At 36.8% G+C, this 27,175-nt stretch overlaps 1 protein-coding gene across 1 annotated transcript in view; it reads right to left on the bottom strand.

Moving 5' to 3' along the window:
- Positions 1-5,983: 5,983 nt before the first annotated feature.
- The window catches only part of LOC147627672 (uncharacterized), a 41,879-nt gene continuing 20,687 nt past the window's right edge, over positions 5,984-27,175 (bottom strand). Inside the window, exon 3 of the mRNA XM_086814258.1 lies at positions 5,984-6,042. Within this exon, the coding sequence (XP_086670384.1) occupies positions 5,984-6,042 (59 nt within the window). The remainder of the gene's footprint in view (positions 6,043-27,175) is intronic.

The following is a 27,175-nucleotide window of genomic DNA, read 5'->3' as shown; positions in this document are numbered from 1 at the left end:
AAACAAGGATCCATTCTTCTAAAAACAAGGATCCAACCATAAAGATGATTAAACTTTCAAAAAGATAGATTTACTAATCAAAAGTATTATAATTAAGCATAAAGATTAGCATTAATCTAATTTAACATTATGAGTCACTAAAAAGATTGATTTCAAGAAAAAACCAATGATTAAAAAGCTTCCCAAGCAGTAGAGAGGTTGGGAAGAAGATTACCATTAAGAAAGATAGAAAAACATCATTGATTAAGGCTTATCCTTGATTTGTGGCTTGATTCTTTGGAGAGAATTGAAGCCCACAAGGGAGAACTTGGCCACCAAGATGTAGAGGGTAATCTCCAAGAGAGGATGGAGATTTTTTTGAAGCTCCAAAGCTTCCCAAAGTAGAGACAACAATAGAGGGATAATAGAATTACACTAAAATGAAGATAGTACTGGCATGTAAATACACAAAGATGAAAATACAAAGGAATGAGGGTCTATTTATAGGTGAAGGAAGCCACTAACCAAGTCTAACTAGGTTCTAGAGGCTTCTAGCTTTATTTTGACCAAATTTGGACAAGATTTGGACCACTAACCAAGTCTAACTAGGTTCTAGAGGCTTCTAGCTTTATTTTGACCAAATTTGGACAAGATTTGGGCCAGTTTAGCTCACTTTTTGATCCAGCTTGCTGGAGGAGAGATAAAAATATATCAATTTTTTAATTAAAAGTGTAAGGTAATGATGAAAAAAATGCCCCTCCTTCATGAGCCTTCTCCCTCCTTATTGAGGTGTCAAAAATTAATTTTTTTTACTAATAAACCTTAATTTTTAACTAATAAACCCAATACTTGGTCAACTCTTCATCTTATGTGAGCATTTACTCATTTTTGGGCTATTTTCTTTTATTCTTTGTATTTTTGTCATCCTAAAACTTGGATTAATCCTATTGGCCCTTTAGAAACTTATTTGGACCTTAGTCAATTTTTTTTGAAAATGTGGACCCTTAGGCTAAGATCTTTTAATACACATATTCAATTAATTTCTAATGCACATTGGAAAATTCTTTCCGAGCTTTTGTTTTAGGGGAATTCATCTTAGATATTAGGAGAAACTCTGTATACAAAAATATCTCAAATTTGTATTATCTCTCTCTAGAATATTTTCTCTCTCTAAAACAAGAGAAAACAATGTTTTCTTGCATTTTGAATTAGGGGATGATTACAAAAACTGAAGGGGAGTTTCTTACACCTTTACATCTCAAAATCTGGAGGGAGGAATCTTCAATTATCACTCTTGCACAAATACAAAGAGTGATTTGCATTTGCTATATGAAAACCAATAGTGACAAGATACTCAGCAAGCTTTTCATGCCATGCTCGTGGAGCTTGCTTCAGCCCATACAAGGCCTTATGAAGCTTACACACATACGCTGGGTGACCTATATCCTCAGAACCTACTGGCTAATCCATATACACCTCTTCTTGCAAAGTCACCATGCAAGAACACATTTTTTACATCCACCTGATATAAAAACCAGCCTTATACACCCACTTACAGCCAATAACTTTCTTGCCTTCAAGCAATGGCACCAAATCCCAAGTCTCATTTCCATACAATGCATCCATCTCCTCATCCATAGCTTTCTCCCAACACACATTTCCAATAGCCTTATCAAATCATGTGGGTTCTACAACCTGCACAACTTTTTCCATATACGCATAGTGATGTGCCACATATCCATCACAAGTCAACCTCTACACAGGATTTTTTAGTCTTCCAAATCTTTGCAACTTTGCATTCATGGCTTCCATAGCCTTTTTCACACCAGGTGTCCTCATTGTTGCTAGAATCCCAAGCTCCTCATCAAGGCACTCCTCATCAAGTCTCATCTCTGAGCAACTAGAATCTCCATCGACAAGAGAATGTTTACAAAAATATCAGGCATACCAAGGGGCTCAACCACTTTCTGTTTACCTTTATGTGATGTACCAACTACATTTTCAAGACTGGTATTATAACGCAGCCTACCACTCCATGGTCTATCGACAGAACTGTTGGATGAGGAGTGTCCTGGTCCACTCAATGACTGTGATTGCTAACTTGCATTCTGTGCAACCACATTTCCACTTACATCAGCCCCAATAGCATCCTTTTTAATAGCATACCAACTACTCATCTCATTTAATACAACATCCCTTCGTACCCTCAATTCACATGTAGCAGGATTATAACATCTATATCCCTTTTGCTCAAGGGAATACCTAATAAACACACATTTTTTTGCTCTTGGATCCATCTTGGTACGTAACTCATCTAGCAGATACACATATGCAATACATCCAAAAACTTTCAAGTGAGACAAATCAAGTTTCTTGCTAGTAAACTTATTCTTAGTCTAATAGCTATGTGGCATATTCTTCCTCAGCCACCATCAATGCTTGTGCTATCTCTGCAATGTGCCTCTTTTTTCGCTTAACAACTCAATTTTTCTACGGAGTGTATCTACACGTAAATTGTCTGTGAATGCCATTCTTTCACAAGAATTTAGAGAACTCATTAGGGAAGTATTTTCCCCCTCCATCTGACCTTAGGCACTTCACATACTTTCCTGTCTGTTTTTCAGCCATAACTCTGAAATTGTGAAAATGAGTGAACACTTCACTCTTCTCCTTCATGAAGTAAACCCACACTTTCCTCATGTGGTCATCAATGAATGATACGTAGTAAGTGCAACCACCCATAGACATAGACTTTGCTCGTAGGACCCCATACATCTGAATGCACAACATCTAGTACATTCCTGCTCACATTTCTGTCATGTGGAAATACATGTTTTGTTTGCTTTCCAAATTGACATGCTTCACAAACTTTATGCATACCTTTAACTTTAAACTTAGGCAGCCCTGTCACAATTTGTTTAGTTTGCATACAATTCATTCTTTGCACATTGACATGCCCAATTATCTTATCCCAAATGTCTGTATCTGTAATAAATCCTAAACCACATTTCAGTACTTAATTTAGGCATATTTACATTAAATGTAAACATTCTTCCCACTCTGTTGCCTTTTGCAACCAACCTGCACTTATCTTTGACATGCCCAATTATCTTATCCCAAATGTCTGTATCTGTAATAAATCCTAAACCACATTTCAATACTTAATTTAGGCATATTTACATTCAATGTAAACATTCTTCCCACTCTGTTGCCTTTTGCAAACCAACCTGCACTTATCTTTAAAGTCTTCTATATAATAGCCCATCAGGGTTAAACCAAACCTGCAAACCCTCCTCAATCATCTAGCCAACACAAACCAGATTCTTTTAATGTTTGGAGTATGAAGTACATCTATAAGGTACTTCACCTTACCATCCTGCATAGACAATGGCACATCCCCAACATGGGCAATCGGATGAGCAATGTCATCCTCCTGTTTCAACAAAACTTGGTCTTTCAAGACTCTTCATTTCCTTTAACCACTCATCACCATGTCATCCTCCTGTTTCAACAAAACTTGGTCTTTCAAGACTCTTCATTTCCTCCTGTTTCAACAAAACTTGGTCTTTCAAGACTCTTCATTTCCTTGAACCACTCATCACCATGGCTTGTTATGTGGTTCAAAGCACTTGAATCAACATACCATACATCATCCTTACATGCTGCTACATCATTCCCAAACGCAGCATTAACCACATGTTGCATAAAAAACAACCTCTCATTATCCTCATTATTTCTGCTAGAGGATGCATAGTTGTTTTGTTGCACTTTTCCATGTCGCATGTCCCTCTGTTTCTTATAGTAGCAATCTGCCTACACATGTCCAGGCTTACCACAATAGAAACACCCTCATGTATTATTATGTTGCCTTTGCCAATTACCACAACCTCTTTGACTCCCCTTGCCTCTAAACTGGCCTCTTCCACCTATATGTTGTTGTTGTGAATCCTAGGACTATTGCTGCTGCTACTGACCATAATTTTGATTCCCTATTAAGCCACCACCTTGGCCACATCCATAACCTCTACCTTATCCTCTACCTACACTTGTGTAGAAGGCTTGCTACTCTGAACTATTTCTATTTTGTGAAGATTGTTGATCTTCACCCAAGTTCTTCTCTTCAATAATCAACATTGACACCAAATCTGTGAAGTTAGGAATGTTCTCCTAAGTCTCAATAGACGTCTTGAATGCCTTGTATTGTGGCCCGAGACCACACAGACAGACTTCCACCTTATCATCATCCATCAACAAAGACACCAATTGATGCAAAGGGATTCCACAATGCCCTTGATCTTCAAAGCATAATCATTTACAAACATATTCTTCTTTTCCACAGTATGAAGCTCATTCTTCAACTGAATTGTTCGTGCCTTGGTGTTGGTTTCATACAGCTTCACCAAGGTGTCCCATGCCTCCTTAGGTGACTTGGCATCCTGTAAATGCCCAATCATAGTGTCTTGTATGCTTATAGAAATCCAATACATGAATTTTCTTTCTCCTTAATTCCAATCCTTGAACTCTTTTATATCTACAATAGTTGGATTAATCTCTGGTGCCTGCTCATGTTCACCTTCAATGCGGTCTGAGTAACCTTTTCCCATCAAGAAATTGGTCAATCTAAACCTCCAAGCATGGAATTCGTTCTTGTCAAGCTTCTCTACAACAATGTAGTTTATTCCATCATTTGACATCTTTTCTGCAACACAAATTTACTAGCAATAGCACTCTTGCTTGACGTACACAAACTGTTGTATTCTCTGTAGCAGTACTATACTGCACCCAAAGTGTCACAACCACTGACCTTACTTTACATACATACACCCAATGACAAATTTGAGTAGCATGCACGATGTCTGCACAACCAAATGCCCTTCTTGCAGTTCCAAAAATAGAGCTATGCAGAGAATCGAAACTTACCCGTAGTGCTGGTGAACGCCTGCAAACTGAAAAAATGAGGTCTAGATGCACCCAAAACGCATTTTTGACCCAAAAATTCCATCCAATAAGATATTATAGTTTCCCTATAGCTTTCCTTCCACTAAGAAAGCTCCTCAATCGGAGTTCGTTTGCCGGTGCCTCCCAAGAGCTCCCGACAAGGGTGTAGTAGCCAACACAAAGGGGGAAGAGTAGATGAAGCTCTTACCCTCGTACTGCTTCCTGTGCTTCTCTTGCTTGCTGCTCACAGCCCTTAGCATGAACTAGGCTCTGATACCATGAAAAGATGCATGGGAGAAGAGAGCTTGAGCTCTTGCAAGCACACACACACACACACACACACACACACACACAAGCCCTGGAAGAGAACACACAAGGTGAGAGGCTAAAAGAAGTTCTTCTTCTTCACACAACAGAAGAGGTCTACAAAGAAGATAAAGTCACTAACACACATAATAGAGTATGTACAAGCAGTCCATAATGTGAACGCACTAAGAGGAGTGGGTAGATGTGGACTAGTTGGTGTAGTCCAGTTGTAGAATCTCTAGCATGCAAAGATATGTTGGTGCCAGCTACCAAACCCACCAGTGATATAAATGTTGAACAGTCATGTAGGTGCCTCGTGAGTGTCAGCTCATGTTGATCTTGACATCTCAACACTGACAGACATCTCAAGCATAAAAAGGAGACCTTTTATTGCAACCTAGGATCTCACCCCGGAAAGTTCAAAATCCAGTGGATAGGACCATTCATAGTAAAAAAACCCTTCAGCTAGAATGCCTTTACCTTAGAAAACTTGGATGGTACACCTTTTCCAAAATAGTAATTGGCTTCAGGATGAGAAAATAAAAGGTCCAAGCGATGGTGATTATGCCAAAAAAAGGACAAGCGGAGGACTAGGAGCCGCCGGTCCAGAGCATCCACTACTATGGCATGATCTCACTAGTGGGGCTGATGCAAAAATTTCAAAAAACCACAAAGCCGTGTAAGGGTGGCAAGTACACAAGGGTACAAAAGCTCATATTTTCATAACTAATCAAAGCCAAGTCAGTACAAAAGCAAGTGATCAGGTTTGCGCTCGATCCACATCAACAACACAAAAGGCCACGATGTCGGCATAAGCAACTACATGGAGGAAAAGTGTCACAATATCATTAAAGCTACACTTACAATGGTAAGATAGGAAGACATCAAGGATGCTTTAGTTCTATTAAGCCAAGACCACGGGCATGATAGGAATCAAGGATCACATCACATTAAAAATTGGGAAGTCGAGAATTGTGAAGCTCCAAAGCTTCCAAAAGTAGAGGCAAAATAGAGGGATAATAGAATTACACTAAAAGGAAGATAATACTAGCATGTAATTACTCCAAAGATGAAAATACAAAGGAATGAGGGTATATTTATAGGTGAGGGAGGCCACTAACCAAGTCCAACTAGGTTCTAGAGGCTTCCAGCTTTAGTTTGTTGACCCAATTTGGACAAGTTTTGGACCAGCTTGGCTCCCTTTTTGATCCAGTTTGCAGGAGGAGATAGGAGAGATAAAAATATCTCGTTTTTTTGAATTATAAATGTAAAGCAATGATGAAAAAAATGTGCCTCCTTCATGAGCCCTTTCCCTCCTTAGTGAGGTGTCAAAAAATCATTATTTTACCAAAATATCCCATTTTTTAAACTCATAAACCCAGTACTTGGTCAACTCTTCATCTTATGTGAACATTTACTCATTTTTGGGGTACTATCTTTTATTGTTTGTATTTTTCTCATCCCAACACTTGGATTAATCCTATTGGCCCTTTAGAACTTGGCCCTTTAGAACCTTATTTGGACCTTAATCAAAAATTTATGAAAATGTGGACCCTTAGGCTAAGGTCTCCAATACACATATTTAGTTAATTTCTTATGCACATTCGAAAATTATTTTTGAACTTCTATTTCAAGGTAATTCAAAAATATCTTAATTTGTATTACCTCTCTCTTGAACATTTTCTCTCTCTAGGCTAAAAACAAGGGAAAACAATGTTTTCTTGTATTATGAAATAGGGGATGATTACAGAAACTGAAGGGGAGGTTCTTACACCTTTACATCTCCAAAGCTAGAGGGAGGAATCTTACACTGTCTCACACCGTGGAGTAGCTCATGGGACCTATCTCATGCCGTGAAGTGCATGAGGTAGGATTTTTTTTTTAAAAAAAACTTCAGGGTCCTATCTCACGCCATCAGGTTAAGGCTTTCTCACATCGTGAAGTATCTCGCATGAGGTAGATTTTTTTTTATAAAAATAAATTCACGGACCCATCTCACATCATCATGAACTAGAGGCTATCTCACACTGTGAAGTAGCACATGTGAGGTCAATTTTTTTGTTTCTTGTTTCACAGACCTTTCTCACGCCATGAAGTAGCTTGCGTGAGGTTGATTTTATTTTTTTAAAAAAATTCACGGACCTATCTCATGCCATGAAGTAGATGCTATGTCAGGCCATAAAGTAGCTCGCGCGAGGTCAAAAAAATAAATAAAAAACTTCACGGACCTATCTCACATCGTGAAGTAGTTCTTGTGAGGTAGATTTTTTTTTTCTATAGGAAAATTCGAGTTTTCTTGTGTGGAGGGAATATTTTTTAAATTTGAAATTGGGGAGATATGGGAATTTTCCCAAAAAGGTAAGTGGGAATTAAAAAAGTGCACTTTTATAACACCTCCTTACACCCTTCATAAATGATCCCCAAAATCGACAAGTTGACAAATCATTGGCATCTTTACATTAAATGCTTGTTAGCCAACACATGAGTTAAGTAAAAATGTAATGAGAAATTAATTTGGACTAATTAAGGACTCTAATTAACCACTAATCATCACTAATTAATTCACACCATTCAGCATATCATTGGATAGGTTATGAAAGTGATAAGCTATGTGCATCAACAAATGTGTAAATTAATCCATAATTAGAGACTAGTTAAACTATTAATTTTAGTCTCTTCACTTTATGAAAAAGTAAGCAGAAGAGAGTGAAATTCCTTCCATTAATGAATAAATTGATGTAATTAGATGTTTTGATGCATCTAGATACCCTCAAAACACTCAAGAACACTAATTCTGACCTCTTACATGATCGAAATGGACTCCAAACAACATATTTATGAAATTTTTAACTCTTGGAATGGATTAATCGCTCTTAAACGAGAAAAACCAATCCATTAATGAAGATTAGTCAATTCCAAGATTCTTTTAATGTTTTTGATAAATTAGTTTGAGATATCTAGCTACCCTAATGGATTGCTAACACACGTATGCAAACGAATCTAACAAAAAACACGAAAAACAAGCAAAAATTAACGATTTTCACTCTACGTTAAACTAAAAAAGAAAGCTAAAAATCACTAAAAATGCATTATATTGCATTTTTTAATGCAATGGAAGAAAAGAAAGCCTAATACACTCTATGTGGAAGACCTACAAATATTAAAAACCGAATTAACAACATTAAAAAACAACGATTTTAGCTAAAAATTAGGCAAAAAAACATTTTAAACAAAAGAGAGCTATTCCTCACCAAATCACACAAATCAACATCAAAACCACATCTTTTTCATGGTAAACCATTACTAAAGACAATGGGCAATGGATAATGCATAAATTAAAGAAATACGATGGAAAAAGACAAGGGATGGCTCCTCGGCATCGGTGCCAAAAATGTTATGGTTTGCCCAAAAGCACGTCAAAACACATGTAACAAGAAGATTCTCTAGCAAACTGTAAATATCGTGGGGATCTTTTCGATGGTCGAGTTCGTCCAAGCTCCACCTAAGTAGCAATTACAGTGTAGCCTCCCACGTGCGATGTCACCCCGTCGCATTGCACTATGTGTACTCCTCCCTCCTTTCACCTCACTTCACTCACACAAAAGAGTTGACTAAGGACAAGGTTAATAGTTAAAAAAGGGAGATATTTAGAAGTAATGATGCATTTTTGACACCTCTACATGGGGGAATTCCCCTCATGAAGGAGGCACCTATTTCACATGCTTGAATGAGTTTTAAACGCCCAAATAATGGGATACTTTATCTCTCCTCTCTCCTGTTTCTACTAGATCCAAAAAGTGAGCAAAACTGACCTAAAAATGGTCAAAAATTGACCAAACTGATTTGAAAAATTCTAGAATCAGTTGGCTTGGTTAGAAGCTCACTTTTTCCTATAAATAGAAGCCCTCTCCTTTGTTGAAACTCAAGTGTTTTGCACTGTTACCCTGTCTCTCCCAAGTGCCAAAAATAGTGAATTGTACTCATAATTCATTAGTTTTTGACCTCCCTCTTCTAAAAGATTGGTGGCCACTCTTGTCTCAAACAAGAGTAGAACCCTCAAACCATCAAGCCAAAGGAAAGCTCTGAAATTATCAATGTAAGTTGGAGATTCTTCTCTTTTATATTCTTTTTATGGTTTTTTATGATTTTTGTCTTCTCTACATTGCAAATGATGTTATGCCTCATTGCAAAAGGCATTCCCCTCTCTTCTCTAGTAAATCCAACCATTCTTTATCCTAGGTGAATGATTAATAAAATTAAGTTTTTCATAATGTTTCTCTTAAATAAGTAGAAAAATGTTACTTTAGAATGATTTAAATACTCTTGGTGCATTTCTAATTAATTTTAGAGACTTAAAAATTAAACAATGGTTAGCCATATCAAGGAGGTTATGGCGAAATTTTTCAAAAATTTGGAAATAAGTATTATCTTTCATTATTCTAAAAGAGTAATCCTTATGATTTCTATATTCTAAAGTGTCATTTTCATGCATAGAAGATGCATTTTGATTATTTGTATAAAAGAAATTTAGTTTTATTATAAAAGAATTACTTTCATTATTATTGATTTTTTTGCATAAAAGTATGCATAAAAGATTTTTTTTATATAAAAGTGTTAACTTTATCATATTTGATTTTCATGCATAGAAGTATGCATAAAATATTTTTTTAATATAAAAGTGTTACTTTTATCATATTTGATTTTCATGCATAGAAGTATGCATAAAAGATTTTTTTAATTATTATAAAAGTGTTACTTTTATCATAATTAATTTTTATGCATAAAAGATTTTTTTATTATTATAAAAGTGTTACTTTTATCATATTTGATTTTTATGCATAAAAGATTATTTTTTAATGATAAAAGTGTTACTTTTATCATATTTGATTTTTATGCATAAAAGATTTTTTCTATTATAAAAGTGTTACTTTCATCATAAATGATTTTTATGCATAAACATAAGCATAAAAGATAAATTTTTATATTGAAGTGTGATTTTTATCATAAATGATTTTTATGCATAAATTGGTGCATAAAACATATTTTTTTAATATTAAAAGTGTGATTTTTATCATAAATGGTTTTTATGCATAAATGGGTGTATAAAAGATATTTTTTTATATTAAAAGTGTGATTTTCATCATAAATGGTTTTTATGCATAAAATATATTTTTTATATTAAAAGTATGATTTTCATCATAAAAGATTTTTATGCATAAACATATGCATAGAAGATATTTTTTATATTAAAAGTGTGATTTTCATCATAAATGATTTTTATGCATGAACATATGCATAAAAGATATTTTTTTATATATTGAAAGTGTGACTTTCATCATAAATGATTTTTATGCATGAACATGTGCATAAAAGATATTTTTTTATATTAAAAGTGTGATTTTTATCAAAAATGATTTTTATGCATAAATATATGCATAAAAGATATTTTTTTATATTAAAATGTGGTTTTCATCATAAATGATTTTTATGCATGAACATATGCATAAAAGATATTTTTTTATATTAAAAGTGTGATTTTCATCATAAATGGTTTTTTATGCATAAATGGGTGCATAAAAGATATTTTTTTAAAAAATAGTGATTTTCATCATAAATGATTTGTATGCATAAATATATGCATAAAAGAAATTCTTTCATGTTAAAAGAGTGATTTTCATCATCATCAATGATTTTTATGATGATAAAAGTGTGACTTTCATCAGAATTAGATTTTATGTATAATTAGATGCATATAGAATCTTTATAATTAAATAAAGATTCTCTTTAATCCTCTATTAATTTTTATAAAAATTGGAAAAAGGAATAAGTAGATAATATGTGAGAGGAAATTCTACCGTTTCATATTCACTAAGATGGTAAGGAGAAATTGAATTAAATTATTGAAGCCGGAGATCGAGAAAAATGATTATTTTATTTCTCATAAGAAATTCATGTTTTAGAAATCTGTAAGCAAATATTCGTCAAAGGAAATTTAGAAAAAGAGAAATTAAAATAGTACCTTTCGAGAAAGATAGTTTAGGAAGAACCTTTCCAGACCCAAACTCTTTTTCTGACTATTGACCAAGACCTACTTTGTCAGAGAGAAGGTGCTGGATGGTACAGTTGATCTACAGTATGTGAAGACTCATGAGCAGGTGGCAGACATCTTCACAAAGCCACTTAGCAGGGAGAAGTTTGAGTACTTCCGGACTATGTTGGGAGTACATGGGATGAGCTTGAGGGGGAGTGTTGAGAGTTTTGATATCCCAAGCTCATCTACATCTTCATCGGCAGTACATCATAAGCTTGAGAGGGACTGTTGAGATTCAAGCTCGATGTCAGTGTGAGCCAGCTATGCTATGTGCTGGCATGTTAGGTAGGAACATGTGTGAGACATAACTGACCGCGTGTCCAGCTGGTCATAGTGTGTGGACATTAGCTAGGGTTAGAGGTGTGTGGACACAACTCATAGTGTGTTGTGTGGATTATGGATTATGGCATTATGCTTTGTGTGAGAGTGGAGATGGCTTCCCTCTATGGTTAGGGTTTGCAATATACATTAGGGTTTGCTCCTGTGTGTGTGTCTCCTCCCCCTCTACCGTTCTTTCAACAACTATCACACACCCGGATTTGAGTTATGATGTGGAGCTAGTAAGCCAATTTATGTAGAGCGCCAGAAAACCTCATTTGGATGCAGTGAGACGCATTATGCGATATGTAAAGACCACTGCACATTATGGTCTTCTTTATGAGCATGGTAAAGGCTTGGATATACATGGCTACATAGATGTTGATTGGGCAGGTAGCTCATATGACACAAGGTCTACTAGTGGTTATGCCTTTACACTTGCCGTGGTGAGTTGGAGTAGCAAGAAGAAACCTACTGTTTCTTTATCCAGTACAGAGGCTGAATACAGGGGTGCAGTCATTGCTACTTGTGAAGGAATATGGTTAAAGAATCGCTTGGCTAATTTGGGTGAGCCTATTGATGGCAAAGTTGTCATTCATTGTGACAACATGAGTAGCATATAGTTGGCCAAGAATCTAGTGTTTCATGCGAGGACCAAACACATAGAGGTCCATTATCACTTTGTCAGAGAGAAGGTGCTGGATGGTACAGTGGATCTACAATATGTGAAGACTGAAGAGCAGGTGGCCGACATCTTTACAAAGCGACTTAGCAGGGAGAAGTTTGAGTACTTCCATAATACTATGTTGGGAGTACGTGGGATGAGCTTGAGGGGGAGTGTTGAGAGCTTTGATATCCCAAGCTCATCTACATCTTCATCTATGGTAGTACATCATGAGCTTGAGAGGGGCGGTTGAGATTCAAGCTTGATATCAGTGTGTGCCAGCTATGCTATGTGCTGGCATGTTAGGTAGGAACATGTGTGAGACATAAATGATCGCATCCAGCTGGTCATAGTGTGTGGACATTAGCTAGGGTTAGATGTGTGTGGACACAACTCATAGTGTGTCTAGTGTATTATGGATTATGGCTTTATGAATTGTGAGAAGGGAGATGGCTTCCCTCCATGGTTAGGGTTTGTAATATACATTAGGGTTTGCTCCTGTGTGTGTGTCTCCTCTACCTCTACCTGTTTTTCAACAGTTTTTGCACATGAAATAAGTGTCATTGCAGATATTGACATATGGCACAAGCGCATTGGTCATATGAATATACAATACTGAAGTCTATGCAGACCCAAAATATTTTTGGAGGTTTGCCAAAGTTTAAGGTTGATGGTATGCATAAAGTTTGTAATATACATTAGGGTTTGTAATATACATTAGGGTTTGCTCCTGTGTGTGTGTCTCCTCTACCTCTACCTGTTTTTCAACAGTTTTTGCATATGAAATAAGTGTCATTGCAGATATTGACATATGGCACAAGCGCATTGGTCATATGAATATACAATACTGAAGTCTATGCAGACCCAAAAATTTTTTGGAGGTTTGCCAAAGTTTAAGGTTGATGGTATGCATAAAGTACATGAAGCATGCCATCTTGGTAAGCAGGACAAACATGCTTTCTCACATGAAAAGCATATCAATGCAAGGCCATTAGATGTTATACATTCAAATGTATGGGGACCAACCAAGACTACAACAATTATTGGTTGAAAGTATTATGTTACATTCATTGATGACCATACTAAGAAAGTGTGGGTTTACTTCATGAAGGAGAAAAGTGAGATGCTTTCTCACTTTCAAAGATTTAAAACCTTGGTCAAGAAGGAAAAACACATGTAAATAAAATGCCTAAGATCAGATGGTGGGAGATAATATTTCTCCAATGAGTTCAACGATTTCGTAAAGAAAGAAAGGAACCAAGAGATAATTCAAATGTAGGTAACTCAACAATGGTGTTGTAGAAAGAAAGAATAGGCACATTGCAGAAGTGGTGCGTGCCTTAATGGCTAAAAAGAATATGCCACATGATTTTTGGATAGAAGCAGTGGCAACTATTGTGTACATTACAAACAAGACACCCACTGCAGTTGTTCATGGTATAACACATGAATAGAAGTTTATAAACATAAGACCGGTTGTGTCTCACCTAAAAGTGTTTGGGTGTATTACATATGTGCATGTTCGAGATGAAGTAAGAAAAAAGTTGGATACAAAGGTAGAACACCATATTAGTGAATTTGGGAATCTCCCAATTCCCATTTTTGAATACTAGAAAAGTGGAACCCGATTAACATGCCTATAAGTTTCTCAAAATCCTATCATGTGACCTATCATTGCTAAAGCGCTTGAAAAATGAGATCTAGTGAGCTATAGTGCGCTCAATTTGGAGTAGTGATGTTCAAGTTATGGAAGATCCAAAGTTTTGACCATGTGTCCCAAACTTGTGGGAAATTCCCATATTCCCCAATATAGTGTTGTAGAGAAATGCATCTTTATTGGTTATGCTATAGAGTAGAAGGGGTAAAGATGTTATAACCGGACCATGTGTCCCAAACTTGTGAAAAATTCCCATATTCCCCAATATTCCCCAATATAGTGTTGTAGAGAAATGCATCTTTATTGGTTATGCTATAGAGTAGAAGGGGTAAAGATGTTATAACCCGACCACTTGTGAGATGTGAGCAAGCAGAGATATTGTCTTTGACAAGATGAGTAGCTAGTATGGACCAACAGTGAAGGCAACAGAAGATGCAGAAGTAAGAAGTGTTGATGTTGTACCACATGTAGAGCAGCAATCATAGATGCTTAGTGGACTTGGAGAGTTCTCTAGTAGTGGATCCAATGTTAGTCCATGGTCAGATAGGTTAAACACAGATGTAGGTACACATGTCTCATGCAAAGTAAAGGAAAAGGTAGATCAACCTTTTGTGCCTTGTCTATAAGCAGGTCACTCATATGTGGATAACTACTCTAGCGACTCTTAGCAGGGCCTTGATAAGGAGCTTGGTATTCTGTTTGTAGTTACTCTTGGTGTAAGGAGAACGAGGGCTATTTTGAGGACACTTGACAATGATCCAGGTGTATGTAGATCTATGAGGGTTAGGTACCCTATTGTGATAGGTTGAGATATAATGGATATAAATCCCATCATTATGCTTACATGGTTAAATCAATACAAGAGTTGGAGCCCACTTGTTTTGAGCAAGTACTTGAAAACAAGAAATGGAAAGATGTCATGAATGAGGAGATGGTAGCAATGGATGCAAATACAACATGGGAATTAGTGCCTTTGCCTAAGGAAAAGAAGACAATTGGATGTAAGTGGGTGTATAAAGTCAAGCATAATATTGATGGTTCAGTGAGTAGGTATAAGGCTTGATTAGTTGCCAAGGGTTTGTGCAAAATTGAGTAGGTGTAAGGCTTGATTGGTTGCCAAGGGTTATGCGCAGAATTATGGCATTGACTATGAGGACACATTCAGCTCGGTTGTAAGAATGACAGCCGTGAGAGTTGTCACTACTATGGCTACAACAAAGGGTTGGTCTTTACATCAGATGGATGTAAAGAATGTCTTCTTGCATGGTGATTTGCAAGAAGTATACATAATGCAGCCACCAGGTTATGAGAGTGATACACACCCAGATGTTGTGTGCAGGTTATGCAAAGCCTTGTATGGCTTGAAGCAGGCACCTAGAGCATGGTCCAAGGAGTATCTCGTTACCATTGGATTTCAGATATCCAATGGAGATTTTTCACTTTATGTGAAAAAGACAGATAGAGAGATCATGAAATTAGTCATCTATGTGGATGACTTGATTATCATTGGTGATAGTGATGCTGACATACATGATGTCAGGAGGCTTTTGAACCAAAAGTTTGAGATAAAGAATTTGGGTAAGCACCATCCATGTCCAAGCCAAGACATAAGTGATGAGGCTCATCTTTAAACTCTGGCCATTGATACTCTACATGTTGCCATGCAATTGAATCAGCGATTCTCATGATGCTATCAGTTGACCGATGAGTAGTATACCATGTCATGACTTCTACAATCCCCTTACATTTAAACATGTGTTGGATGCGAGGAATGATAGGGAAGTGTCTCAAAACCTTTCGAGGAACTTTACCTCCTTGTTGCAAATCATCCCTATAGTGTCTCTCCCCACATTGTAGACATTGTGTTGCATCTTTATTAACCGCTCTAAATAGCATGCAATCATTGGGACATGCAAGTATTTTTGTATAATCTATACGTAGCATAGAGAGCATTTTACGACACCCATCTCGTGAGTTCAGTAATAGATTTTAAGGGGGAAGAATCTTTTTTAGAAGCCTACAACATAGGGCAAGAAATCATATGTCAAAATATTAGAAAAAGGAGAGTATATAGAACATGAAATATTTTCAATAGAATGAGGTGGTATTACGGAAGAAGACTTGTGACACTTGCACACTCCATCTATAAGTTGTTTGCAAGTTCAATAGCTCCAAGTGTGGAGTACAAACATCCCTCATACAAAGGTGTGCTTGACTCTCTATGCAAGGTTTCCTCCTCTTGTGACATTGGAGCTTGCTCACTATTATCTATAATCTCCCGTCCAAACAAGTCACTCACCGTGTCGTCTATGATAAAATTCTCTTCCTCCTCATGTGGTAATGGTCGAGGCATCTCATTCATTGGTTGGGGAAGACGAGTCTCAGCCATGCTTTCCATATAAAGCCTTGCCACCTTTTGCACTCTACTCAATGTCATCGAATGGTGTGGCATGTTACCTAGAACTCTCCTATGGTTTTCCTCCATGTTATCATCTGTACTTGGTCATGCCACTACCTCATGAAGACCATATGTTTAGACACGCTCAATTGTTATACAACATTATCGTATATACTGGACCTTGCATTGATCACACACACACATCAATTTTTTTCTCTTAACCATGCCTTGGATCTAACTTCCGTCCCTTGATGATCACTGTCAAACATCTTTAACCTAGCTAAAACTGATTTAGGGTTCATACAAAACACACAACAACATCCAGTACTGTAAACAAAAATTTACCTAGGTTTTCGCTGCCAGAAAATGACCACAGCAACATTTTTTCACTGCCCAACAACAAAAATCCACTACTGCGCTGCTCGACAATGAAATTTCGTTGCTCAGCAGTGACTTGTGAAATTGTGACTCCCACCTAAATCGCCTACCGGCGTGTGTCAATACCTACCTACTTCTCCTATTCTGCACATGCACATCGTATGCCTGCCAGCCTGAGTTTTTCTCCCACCTCAACTCATCCTTCAAGGGTGCTGGATCAATCAAGCCCCCTCTCCAAGGTAAGCACTTTCTTGCTTTCTTCATGGTTTCATGTCTTCTTCTAAGCTTTCATGGAAAGCTTGGACATAGTTTTATATGAGCTTCTCTCCCTTCCCCTCTCTCCTTTTCTCCCTTCCATTCTCTTTCCTCTCTCTTTCCCTAACCCGAGCCTAATGCATAGAGATATAATAGAGAGATTTGATAGGGAGCTCTCCATCAAAGCTTTCTATTAAGCATTCTATGCATTATGCTAGGGTTTAGGTTTAACACAAACTAGTTTTTCCATTCACTTATGCATTAAGAGCAGGGTTTAGGATACTCATCTCTTTTTTCTCTTGTTCTTCTTGCTTACTAATGTGTTAATGATGACTAACTTTTTTATTTATTATGTTTGTTTTTTGTAGGATTATTCAAGTGAGCAAGGTTTTGGGCATAGCCTCTCATACGGTAAGCCATCTTTCTTCATTTGTGCTTCTTGTCTTTGTGTTTTTTCACCCTTGGGTGCCGGGAATTAGGGTTAGGTCAATAGGCAATAGGCTTCTTTATGCATAGCCCTTTTTATGCATAGCCCTCTTATGCATAGGGCTTATGCATAGCCTTATGCAATAGGGCTTATGCACAGGGCTATGCATAGGGCTTATGCATAGCCTTATGCATAGGCTATGCATAGGGTATGAATAAGCCCTATGCATAGCCCTCTTATGCAATAGGGCTTATACATAGGCCTTATGCATAGGGCTTATGCATAACCTTATGCATAGGCTATGCATAGGGTATGCATAAGCCCTATGCATAGCCCTCTTATGCAATAGGGCTTATGCATAGGCCTTATGCAATAGGGCTTATGCATGGCCTTATGCATAGGGCTATGCATAGGCTATGCATAAGCCCTATGCATAGCCCTCTTATGCAATGGGATTTATGCATAGGCCTTATGCAATAGGGCTTATGCATAGCCTTATGCATAGGGTTTATGCATAGGTTTATGCATAGGGTTTATGCATAGGGTGTGCATAAGCGATATGAATAGCCTCTTATGCAATAGGGCTTATGCATATCCTTATGGATAGGGAATATGCAATAGGGATTATACATAGGCCTTATGCATAGACCTCTTATGTAATAGGTCTATGAACTAGTGAACTAATGTTTTGATTTATTATGATAACCTTTTGTAGGTCTATTCAAGCGAATAACCACCAAGGGCATAGGCCACGTAAAAACCCATACGGATTCACCTAGTAGAGGTAAGCCCTCTTTGTTTATGCTTCTTCTCTTTGTATTTTTACACCCTTGGCTGTCAGGGATTAGGTTTAGGTCAAGAGCCTATAGGCCTTATGCATAGCGTATGCATAGGGAATATGGTCTATGCATAAGGCCTGTCCATACGGCCTATGCATAAAGCCTACGTATAGGCCATATGAACAGGACTTATGCATATGGCCTATGCATAGGCCATACACATAGGCCATACACATAGGCTGTATGCATACAGCCTATGCATATGACCTATGCTTATGGCATATGGCCTATGTATATACGGCCTACGCATACGGCCTATGCATACAATCTATGTATATAGCATATGGCCTATGCATACGGCCTACACATAGGCATACGGCACTCTTCGTTGGCTTGACATTGTTGAGGTAAGTGGCCTAATTCATTCAACCTCATGTTTATTGCACCCTTGGGTGCCGGGTTTAGGAAATGGACTTATGTATAGAGATATGGGGCATTGTTACATGCTATGTAGAATGCTGCTTATGTCAAGTTAGGAGTGGTTATCCGCGAGTAGGTGGTTATAGTGGGTGGGGAGTCCTTGGTCTTCTCACTATCCTTATCTTGAAAAAGAGGAGTTGCCTTTGGCTTTCATAGTGGGGAGCGTGTGGAAAGTCCTTAGAAGCTATCATTCGAAAGGGGCACTATCCACCTTGCTTGTTTAAGCAGTATTATAGGGTTTCTTAACAATGTTCTAATATCACATGTTGTATTCTTTATCTAAGCTTTAAGTATGGCTTGGGTTAGAGCAATCCTATTTTGTTGCCTATGCATGTATGTAGCAGCAATGTTAATCGACCCGTCACTCACAAGATCCTGATGTGACCAATCTGCTATCAATTATAAATGAACGATATGGACAACTAGCTTGGTCGCAGTTTACATAGACAGAGGTATGGCTCCATCAAACCTTTTCACATACACAAAGTTAATCTTTTATGTATTCTATTTGTCTTATATTTTAATCTTATATGCAGTTGGGCTTACAGTCGGTGGGCCAGTCGACACCATGGGGCCACTTGCTTAGTCAAGGCAGACCATGCCTTTGATAGGCGCATGGCCGAGTGGTGCAAGCCCATCATGATATAGTTGTGATGAGCCTACACCACCTTTCTCTACTAGACCCACCCCCGCTCCCTCATGTCTATCTTCACCATGACGATGGTGTAGTAGGGAGTTTGGGGGGTGGGGGGCACAGATTATCTACTTATTTATTTTTCTAATTTTTGTGGAAATTAAACAGAGGATTAAGGAGAACCCTTATTTAATTATAAAGATTCTATATGCATCTTATTATGCATAAAATCCAATTTTGATGAAAGTCACACTTTTATCATCATAAAAATCATTTATGTTGAAAGTCACTCTTTTATCATGAAAGAATTTCATTTATGCATATGTTTATGCATAAAAATCATTTATGATGAAAATCACACTTTTAATATAAAAATATCTTTTATGCATAGGTTTATGCATAAAATCATTTATGATGAAAATCACACTTTTAATATTAAAAAATATCTTTTATGCATATGTTTATGCATAAAAATCATCTATGATGCAAATTACACTTTTAATATAAAAAAATATCTTTTATGCTGCATAGGTCTATGCATAAAAATCATTTATGATGAAAATCACACTTTTAATATAAAAAATATCTTTTATGCATAGGTTTATGCATAAAATCATTTATGATGAAAATCACACTTTTAATATAAAAAAATATCTTTTATGCATAAAAATCATTTATGATGAAAATCACACTTTTAATATTAAAAAATATCTTTTATGCATAGGTTTATGCATAAAATCATTTATGATGAAAATCACACTTTTAATATAAAAAAATATCTTTTATGCATATGTTTATGCATAAAAATCATTTATGATGAAAATCACACTTTTAATATAAAAAAAATATCTTCTATACATATGTTTATGCATAAAAATCTTTTATGATGAAAATCACACTTTTATTATAAAAAAATATCTTCTATGCATATGTTTATGCATAAAAATCTTTTATGATGAAAATCACACTTTCAATATTTAAAAAATATCTTCTATGCATAAAAATCAATAATGATAAAAGTAACACTTTTATATTAAAAAAATTCTTTTATGCATAAAAATAATCTTTTATGCATTATTTTATGCATAAAAATTAATATGGTAAAAATAACACTTTTAAAATAAAAATAAATTTCTTTTATACAAATAATCAAAATACATCTTCTATGCAAGAAAATGACACTTTTAGAATATAGAAACCATAAGGATTACTCTTTTAGAATAATAAAAGATAATACTTATTTCCAAATTTTTGAAAAGTTTTGCCATAACCTCTTTTGTATGGCTGACCAATTTTTAATTTTTAAGTCTCTAAAATTAATTCAAAGTGCACCAAGAGTATTTAAATCATTCTAAAGTAAACATTTTTCTACTTAATTAAGAGAAACATTATGAAAAACTTGATTTTATTCATTAATCATTCATCTAGGATAAAGAATGGTTGGATTTACTAGAGAAGAAAGGGGAATGCCTTTTTGCATTGAGGCATAACATCATTTTTAATTTAGAGAAGACAAAAATCATAAAAAACCATAAAAACCATAAAAAGAATAGAAAAGAGAAGAATCTCCAACTTACATAGATAATTTGAGAGCTTTCCTTTGGCTTGATGGTTTGAGGGTTCAACTCTTGTTTGAAACAAGAGTGGCCACCAATCTTTTGGAAGAGGGAAGGTCAAAAACTAATTAATTATGAGTAAAATTCACTGTTTTTGGCACTTGGGAGAGGCAGGGTAACAGTGCAAAACACTATTGAGTTTCAACAAAGGGGAAAGCTTCTATTTATAGGAAAAAGTGAGCTTCTTACCAAGCCAATTGATTCTAGAATTTTCCAGATCAGTTTGGTCAATTTTTGACCATTTTTGGGCCAGTTTTGCTCACTTTTTGGATCTAGTTGAAACAGGAGAGAGGAGAGATAAAAATATCTCATTATTTGGGAGTTTAAAACTCATTCAAGCATGTGACATAGGTGCCTCCTTCATGAGGAAAATTCCCTACAGAGGCATCAAAAATGCATCATGTCACCTAAATATCTCTCTTTTTTAACTATTCACCTTGTCCTTAGTAAACTCTTCATCTTATGTGAGTATTTACTCATTTTTGGGAGATTTTCATTTTATTCTTCTATTTATCTCCTCCCTACATTTGGATGAATCTTATCGGTCCATAGGAACCTTAATTTAAAATTTCAAAAAAATCTTGACCCCCAGGATAATGCCTCTTAAACAGATTATACTTAATTTCTAATGCACCTTCTGAAAATCTTTTTGAACTTCTATTTTAGGGAAACTTATTTTAATAAGGTGAGATATTTTTCTATCCACCAAAAATATTTAAAAACTGAATATTCTCTCTCTAGAACATTTTCTCTCTCTAGGCCAAAACTGGTAAAAACAAGATCTTTTATATTTTTGAAGAGGGATTTGATTACAGGGAAAGATGCTAGACATCTTGAGAGGCTGGGGAGGAATCTTACACAATTGTACTATGGGCACCCTCTGTTTTGATCGAGGGGGGGAGTACATGTCTAAAGAGTTTGATGCATTTCTAGCTAGTCGTGGGATAAAACACCAATGTACAGTGCCGTCGTATACCCCTCAGCAAAATGGTGTTGCTGAGAGGAAAAACAGGTCACTTATGGAGATGGCACGATGTATGGTCAAGAGCCAAGCTTTGCCACATGCGTTTTGGCTTGAGGCTATCATGTGTACTGCATATGTACTCCACAGGTGTCCCACTAAGGCCTTGCAGTCTATTACTCCATATGAAGCTTGGTATGATGGCAGGAAGTCTTCTATTGGTCACTTGCGTGTCTTTGGTTGCTTGGCCTATGCGCTTTAGTGCCTGTGCAACAACGTAGAAAATTGGATGATAAGGCTGTCAAATGCATTTTTGTTGGTTACAGTGCTAAGAGCAAGGGTTATAGCAGATTGTATTATCCACAGTCAAAGCGTATCTTGATTAGTCGAGATGTTGTTTTTGTGGAAGATGCTCTGCAGCCTTTGTTATCATGTACCAAAGAGACTGGTGTAAGCTCAATGGATGTATTTGATGCATTGTTGCCTATGTTTACAGGTGGGAATTCAAATGTAAGTCCTAATGAGGCAAATATTCAGCCTATGCAGATTTCAAACGACATCATAGATCAGCCTATTTCTAATGCACATTTACATGATGTAATTTATGAGGATAGGGCTGAAAATGAGCAGGCTAGAGGTATGCCTAAATGGCTGGTGCAAACCTTGCATGATAGTAAAATTGATGCACCTATTTCTAGTCGTACGCGTTCAGGTTTTCAGCATGCCTCTTATGCATTAGATTGTTATGCTTTGGCTGTGTCTAGTATGTGTGAAGAGGAAGAACCTCTTTCATTTGATGAGGCACAAAAATCAGAAAATTGGTTGGCTGCAATGCAAAGTGAATATGATGCTATAATGAAGAATGGTACATGGTCTTTGTGTGATTTGCCTATTGGTAAAAAGGTCATTGGATGTAAGTGGGTTTTTAAGTTGAAACGAAACCCAGATGGCACTGTTGATCGCTATAAGGCTAGACTTGTTGCAAAGGGTTATGCTCAAGAAAAGGGCATTGATTTTGATGAGACTTTTGCTCCCACTTGTCGTATGATTACCATTCGTAGCATTTGTGCATTGGTAGCTCATAATGGCTGGAATGTACATCAGTTGGACATAAAGACTACGTTCTTGAATGGAGATTTGCATGAGGAGGTGTATGTATCAGCCTCGTGGTTTTGTTCAAAGAGGGCAGGAAAACAAAGTGTGCAGGTTGAAACAGGCTTTGTATGGTCTAAAGCAAGCTCCACGAGCTTGGTATGAAAAGATACATGCATATTTGACTGCACATGGTTTTTAGAATAGTCCAACAGAAAGCACTTTGTATGTTAAACGTGTGGATGATGTACATCTAATCATTGCTCTCTATGTCGATGACATACTGCTCACAGGACCAAATGAGAGTCATATTGCTGATTTTAAGGCTGATTTGAATGCCTCTTTTGAGATGTCAGATTTGGGGCATTTGCATCATTATTTGGGGATACAATTTAAGCAGTGTGATGGAGGTATTGCTTTGTGTCAGACAAAGTATATTGAGACATTGTTGCGGAGATTTGGCCGTGAAGACTGCAAGCCTATTGCTACTCCAATGGAGATAGGTTTGAAGTTGAGTCTTCATGATGCTGGAGATCACTTTGATGTCACACTCTATCAGACAGCTGTTGGTTGCCTCATTTATGTATGCATTACGAGGCCAGACATTCAGTTTGCAGTCTCACAGGTGAGCATGTTTATGCATAGCCCAGGATCTCAGCATTGGAAGGCAGTTAAACGTATCTTTTGCTACTTGAGTGGCACCATACATCTTGGGTTGTTTTATCCCAAGGGGAGATTGTTGCCGCTAGATTTACATGCTTTTTCGGACTCAGATTGGGCTGGTTGCTATGACACAAGAGTGTCCACAAGTGGTTTTTGTTTCATGCTCGGTAGCTCACGCATATCTTGGTTGAGCAAGAAGCAACCTACTGTGGCCACTTCTAGTTGTGAAGCTGAGTACAGGGCAGCTTTCACAGCTACGGTTGAGTGTGTGTGGCTCAGACGGCTTATGGCTGACTTGGGTGTTGGACAGGAGTCGGCCACCTCTATCTACACTCACAGTCAAAGCGCATTGGCAGTTGCGAGAAACCCAGTTTTTCATGCTCGCACAAAGCACATTGAGGTGCATTATCACTATGTCAGGGAGAGACTCTCAGCAGGAGAGATCAGCTTGGCATATGTGCCAACACAGGACAACCTCGCCAATCTTTTCACAAAGGCGCTTCCTCATGAGAAGTTTCGCCAGTGACATCAAAATACTCCTCCATTGCTTCAACCCATTTCTCTACAGCTTCACCCAAGTTCTCCCCTTCACCTTTGAAGGGTCTTGGCTGAGTTCTGTGAAGAGCCTTACGAACCTCGAGGTCAAGTTCTTCTTCATTAGTGAGAGGATCTGGCTAACGGCGGCCACCACGGTTCCCTTGCCTCATGATTCTGCCAAAAATGATATATTATTAAATTTTTATTTTGATTTCGTCCACCACGAGATCCTAAGACTTAAGAGGTTCAAAAAATAATTTCTTAAACAAGATAAATGATCTTATTGGAGATCTATGACATATGTCCGGTAATAGATTTTACTTCATCAATTCGTCAATATACAATCACTTATACAATAGGGAATTTTTTCACAAAACATTTCTTTATTTATAGAAAGGTTGAAATATGTACATAGAGAAGCTCGGCTCCAGAAGTCAAAATCTCCTCAAGACGCATAAGACAGCGATACTAGGCTATAGACATGCCCTGATACAAATGTTCCCTTACTGCCACAAGGGAGCTACTATCTTCTCCTTTTAGGAATAAAGCGACTAAGGAGTCTATAGATTTGGCAGGAAAGTCTGAAATTTTGAGGCCTTGAGTGATATAAAATAACACCATGTATCACTTTCAGCCTCATCATCACAAAATCATGGTTAATGAGAGATTCTACCTCAGCATCGCACGTTGGTCGCAAGAGGCATGGACATACTACCCTGCAAACCACTTGTGCTGCTGTCTCTCCGCTGGGTCGTCAGGGAAATACAGATCCTCGAAATGGCCTGCGAGTTTGGCTTGGCTTGTGTTCGAGTTGTAGCGAAAGAGATGAGATGCTCGAAGGCGAACGCAGTCATGTCTTGTGATAAGTGAGTGGGTGAGGTCAAGAACACCAGATAAATGTGGAACTTCCATCTATAAAACCAAATTCTTAGATTAAAATTCTTCATTAATGAAGCTTAAGGAATGAAAATACACAATGTAAATGCCCTTTGTGAGTTTTTACTACAAATTTTTGATAAAAATTCATTGTCCTTATTAGCTTTCAACAAAGCTCTGATACTAGCTGTGAGACCCCCGCCCCCTCCGCGGTGGTGCCCCCTCCGAGGAGGGCGCTAGTGGCGGAAGCAGCGTCAGCCTCTCGCACGGGGCAGGGATCCACACTCGGGGCCTCGCTCGTGGATATCCGGACAAGAGACTAGTCCGGTGGCTCCTCCAAAATCGAGCCCAAAAATCTTCAAACGGGAGAGTTAATCTAACGGATCAAAGGCTTAATTTGCATTGAAAAACCATTCATTTGAAACTTCTAAAGCTTGAGAGGGGTTGAGAAGTGAAAACATTGAGAATATTAGAGAAAAACCATAAAATTGCATCAAAAATATCTTAATATTTTTTATTTAAAAACTCATCCACATGTGTGAAATAGGCGCCTCCTTAAAGTTTCCCCCCCTTCTTACCAAGGTGTCAAAAATGTATCATTATTCTAAAATATCTCATTTTTTTAGTAATATCTCATAGTTTTTAACTAATAAACATTGTACTCAGTCAACTCTTCATCTTATGTGAGAATTTACTCATTTTTGGGTGTTTTCTTTTATTCATTGGATTTATCTCATCTCAACACTTGGATTAATCTTATTGGCTCATAGGAACCTTAATTGGACCATAATCTAAAAATTCCAACAAATCTTGACCCTTAGGCTAAGGTCTTTTAAATCATTTTTAATTGATTCCTAATGCACCTTAGAGAATTTATTTTGAACTTCTATTTCAAGGAAATATATTTTTGATATTAGGAGAGTTTGTTTATCCAAAAATATCTTAATATTGAATTACCTCTCTCTAGACAATATCAAGGAATAATAATATTTTCTTGTATTTAGAAATAGGGAATAATTACAGGGGATTGAAGTAAAGCTTATTCATTATTATTAAGGTTTAGGAGGAATCTTACAGAGCAGCGAACGCTTTACATAGCAAAAAAAGAGTTGTGGAAGACCGGGGAGTCTGCACAAGACTCCCTAGTCTGTCCTAGCTCTTTTTCAAAAAATTAAAATAGTCACTTTTCAAATTCATAACACAAACAAAAATATAGGAAACACATACATTGCGGAGAATGCAATTGAGCCCAAAAAGTTATTATATTTTAGAAATTGTTGGGCCTTTGGCCATATATACATAAAGTTTTTACAACGAAGAGGTATGAAGAGGTGTCTACCGAGAATCCTCATCGGATTCCAAGTGATCTTCATCATTGTAAGGTTCCTCCCCAACACCTCAAGATTTCCAGTTTCTTCCCCTGTAATCAATCCCCTTTTCAGAATAATAAGACATCTTGTTTTTAGAGAGTAAAAATGTTCTAGAGAGAGGTAATTTAGTTTTTAGATATCTTTGGATGGAAAAATATCCCTTATTATTAAAATAAATTCCCCTGAAATAGAAGTTTAAAAAGAAATTTCTAAGGTGCATTAGAAATAAATTATAATGTGCACAAAAGACCTTAGCCTAAGGGTCAAGATTTTACTGTTTCATATTCACTAAGATGGTAATGAGAAAATTCAATTAAACTATCAAAGTCGGAGATCGAGATAAATGATTATTTTATTCCTCCTAAGAAATTCATGTTTTAGAAATCTGTAAGCAAATATTCGTCGAACAAAATTTAGAAAAAGAGAAATTGAATTAGTACCTTTCGAGAAAGATATTTTAGGAAGAACCCTTCCAAACCCAAACTCTGATTTAGACTATTGACCAAGACCTAATTCCTTCGTCAATGACGATGTGCTCACTTCAGGAAAAATGCACTCAAAATACCCACCGAATCTGAAACTAAGTTAAGACTTTTGATTTTGATCTGAGGATCAAGTTAACAGAATTCGAGGAATTCTGTTTGGAATTCTGTCCTAGATCTAGAAGTATTGAGATACGGATTTAAGATTATTCATGGTTTTCAAACAAAATCAAAACTGAAAACTTGCATAGAAACCCTGTTTTCTTAAAAGACT

Source organism: Cibotium barometz, chromosome 20 (genome assembly GCF_041138505.1).
Source record: "Cibotium barometz isolate CiBa-2024 chromosome 20, ASM4113850v1, whole genome shotgun sequence".
In the NCBI taxonomy this organism is placed as follows: domain Eukaryota; kingdom Viridiplantae; phylum Streptophyta; class Polypodiopsida; order Cyatheales; family Cibotiaceae; genus Cibotium; species Cibotium barometz.
The sequence above is the reverse complement of the archived record's forward strand: the minus strand, read 5'-3'. Positions and strand labels throughout refer to the sequence as shown.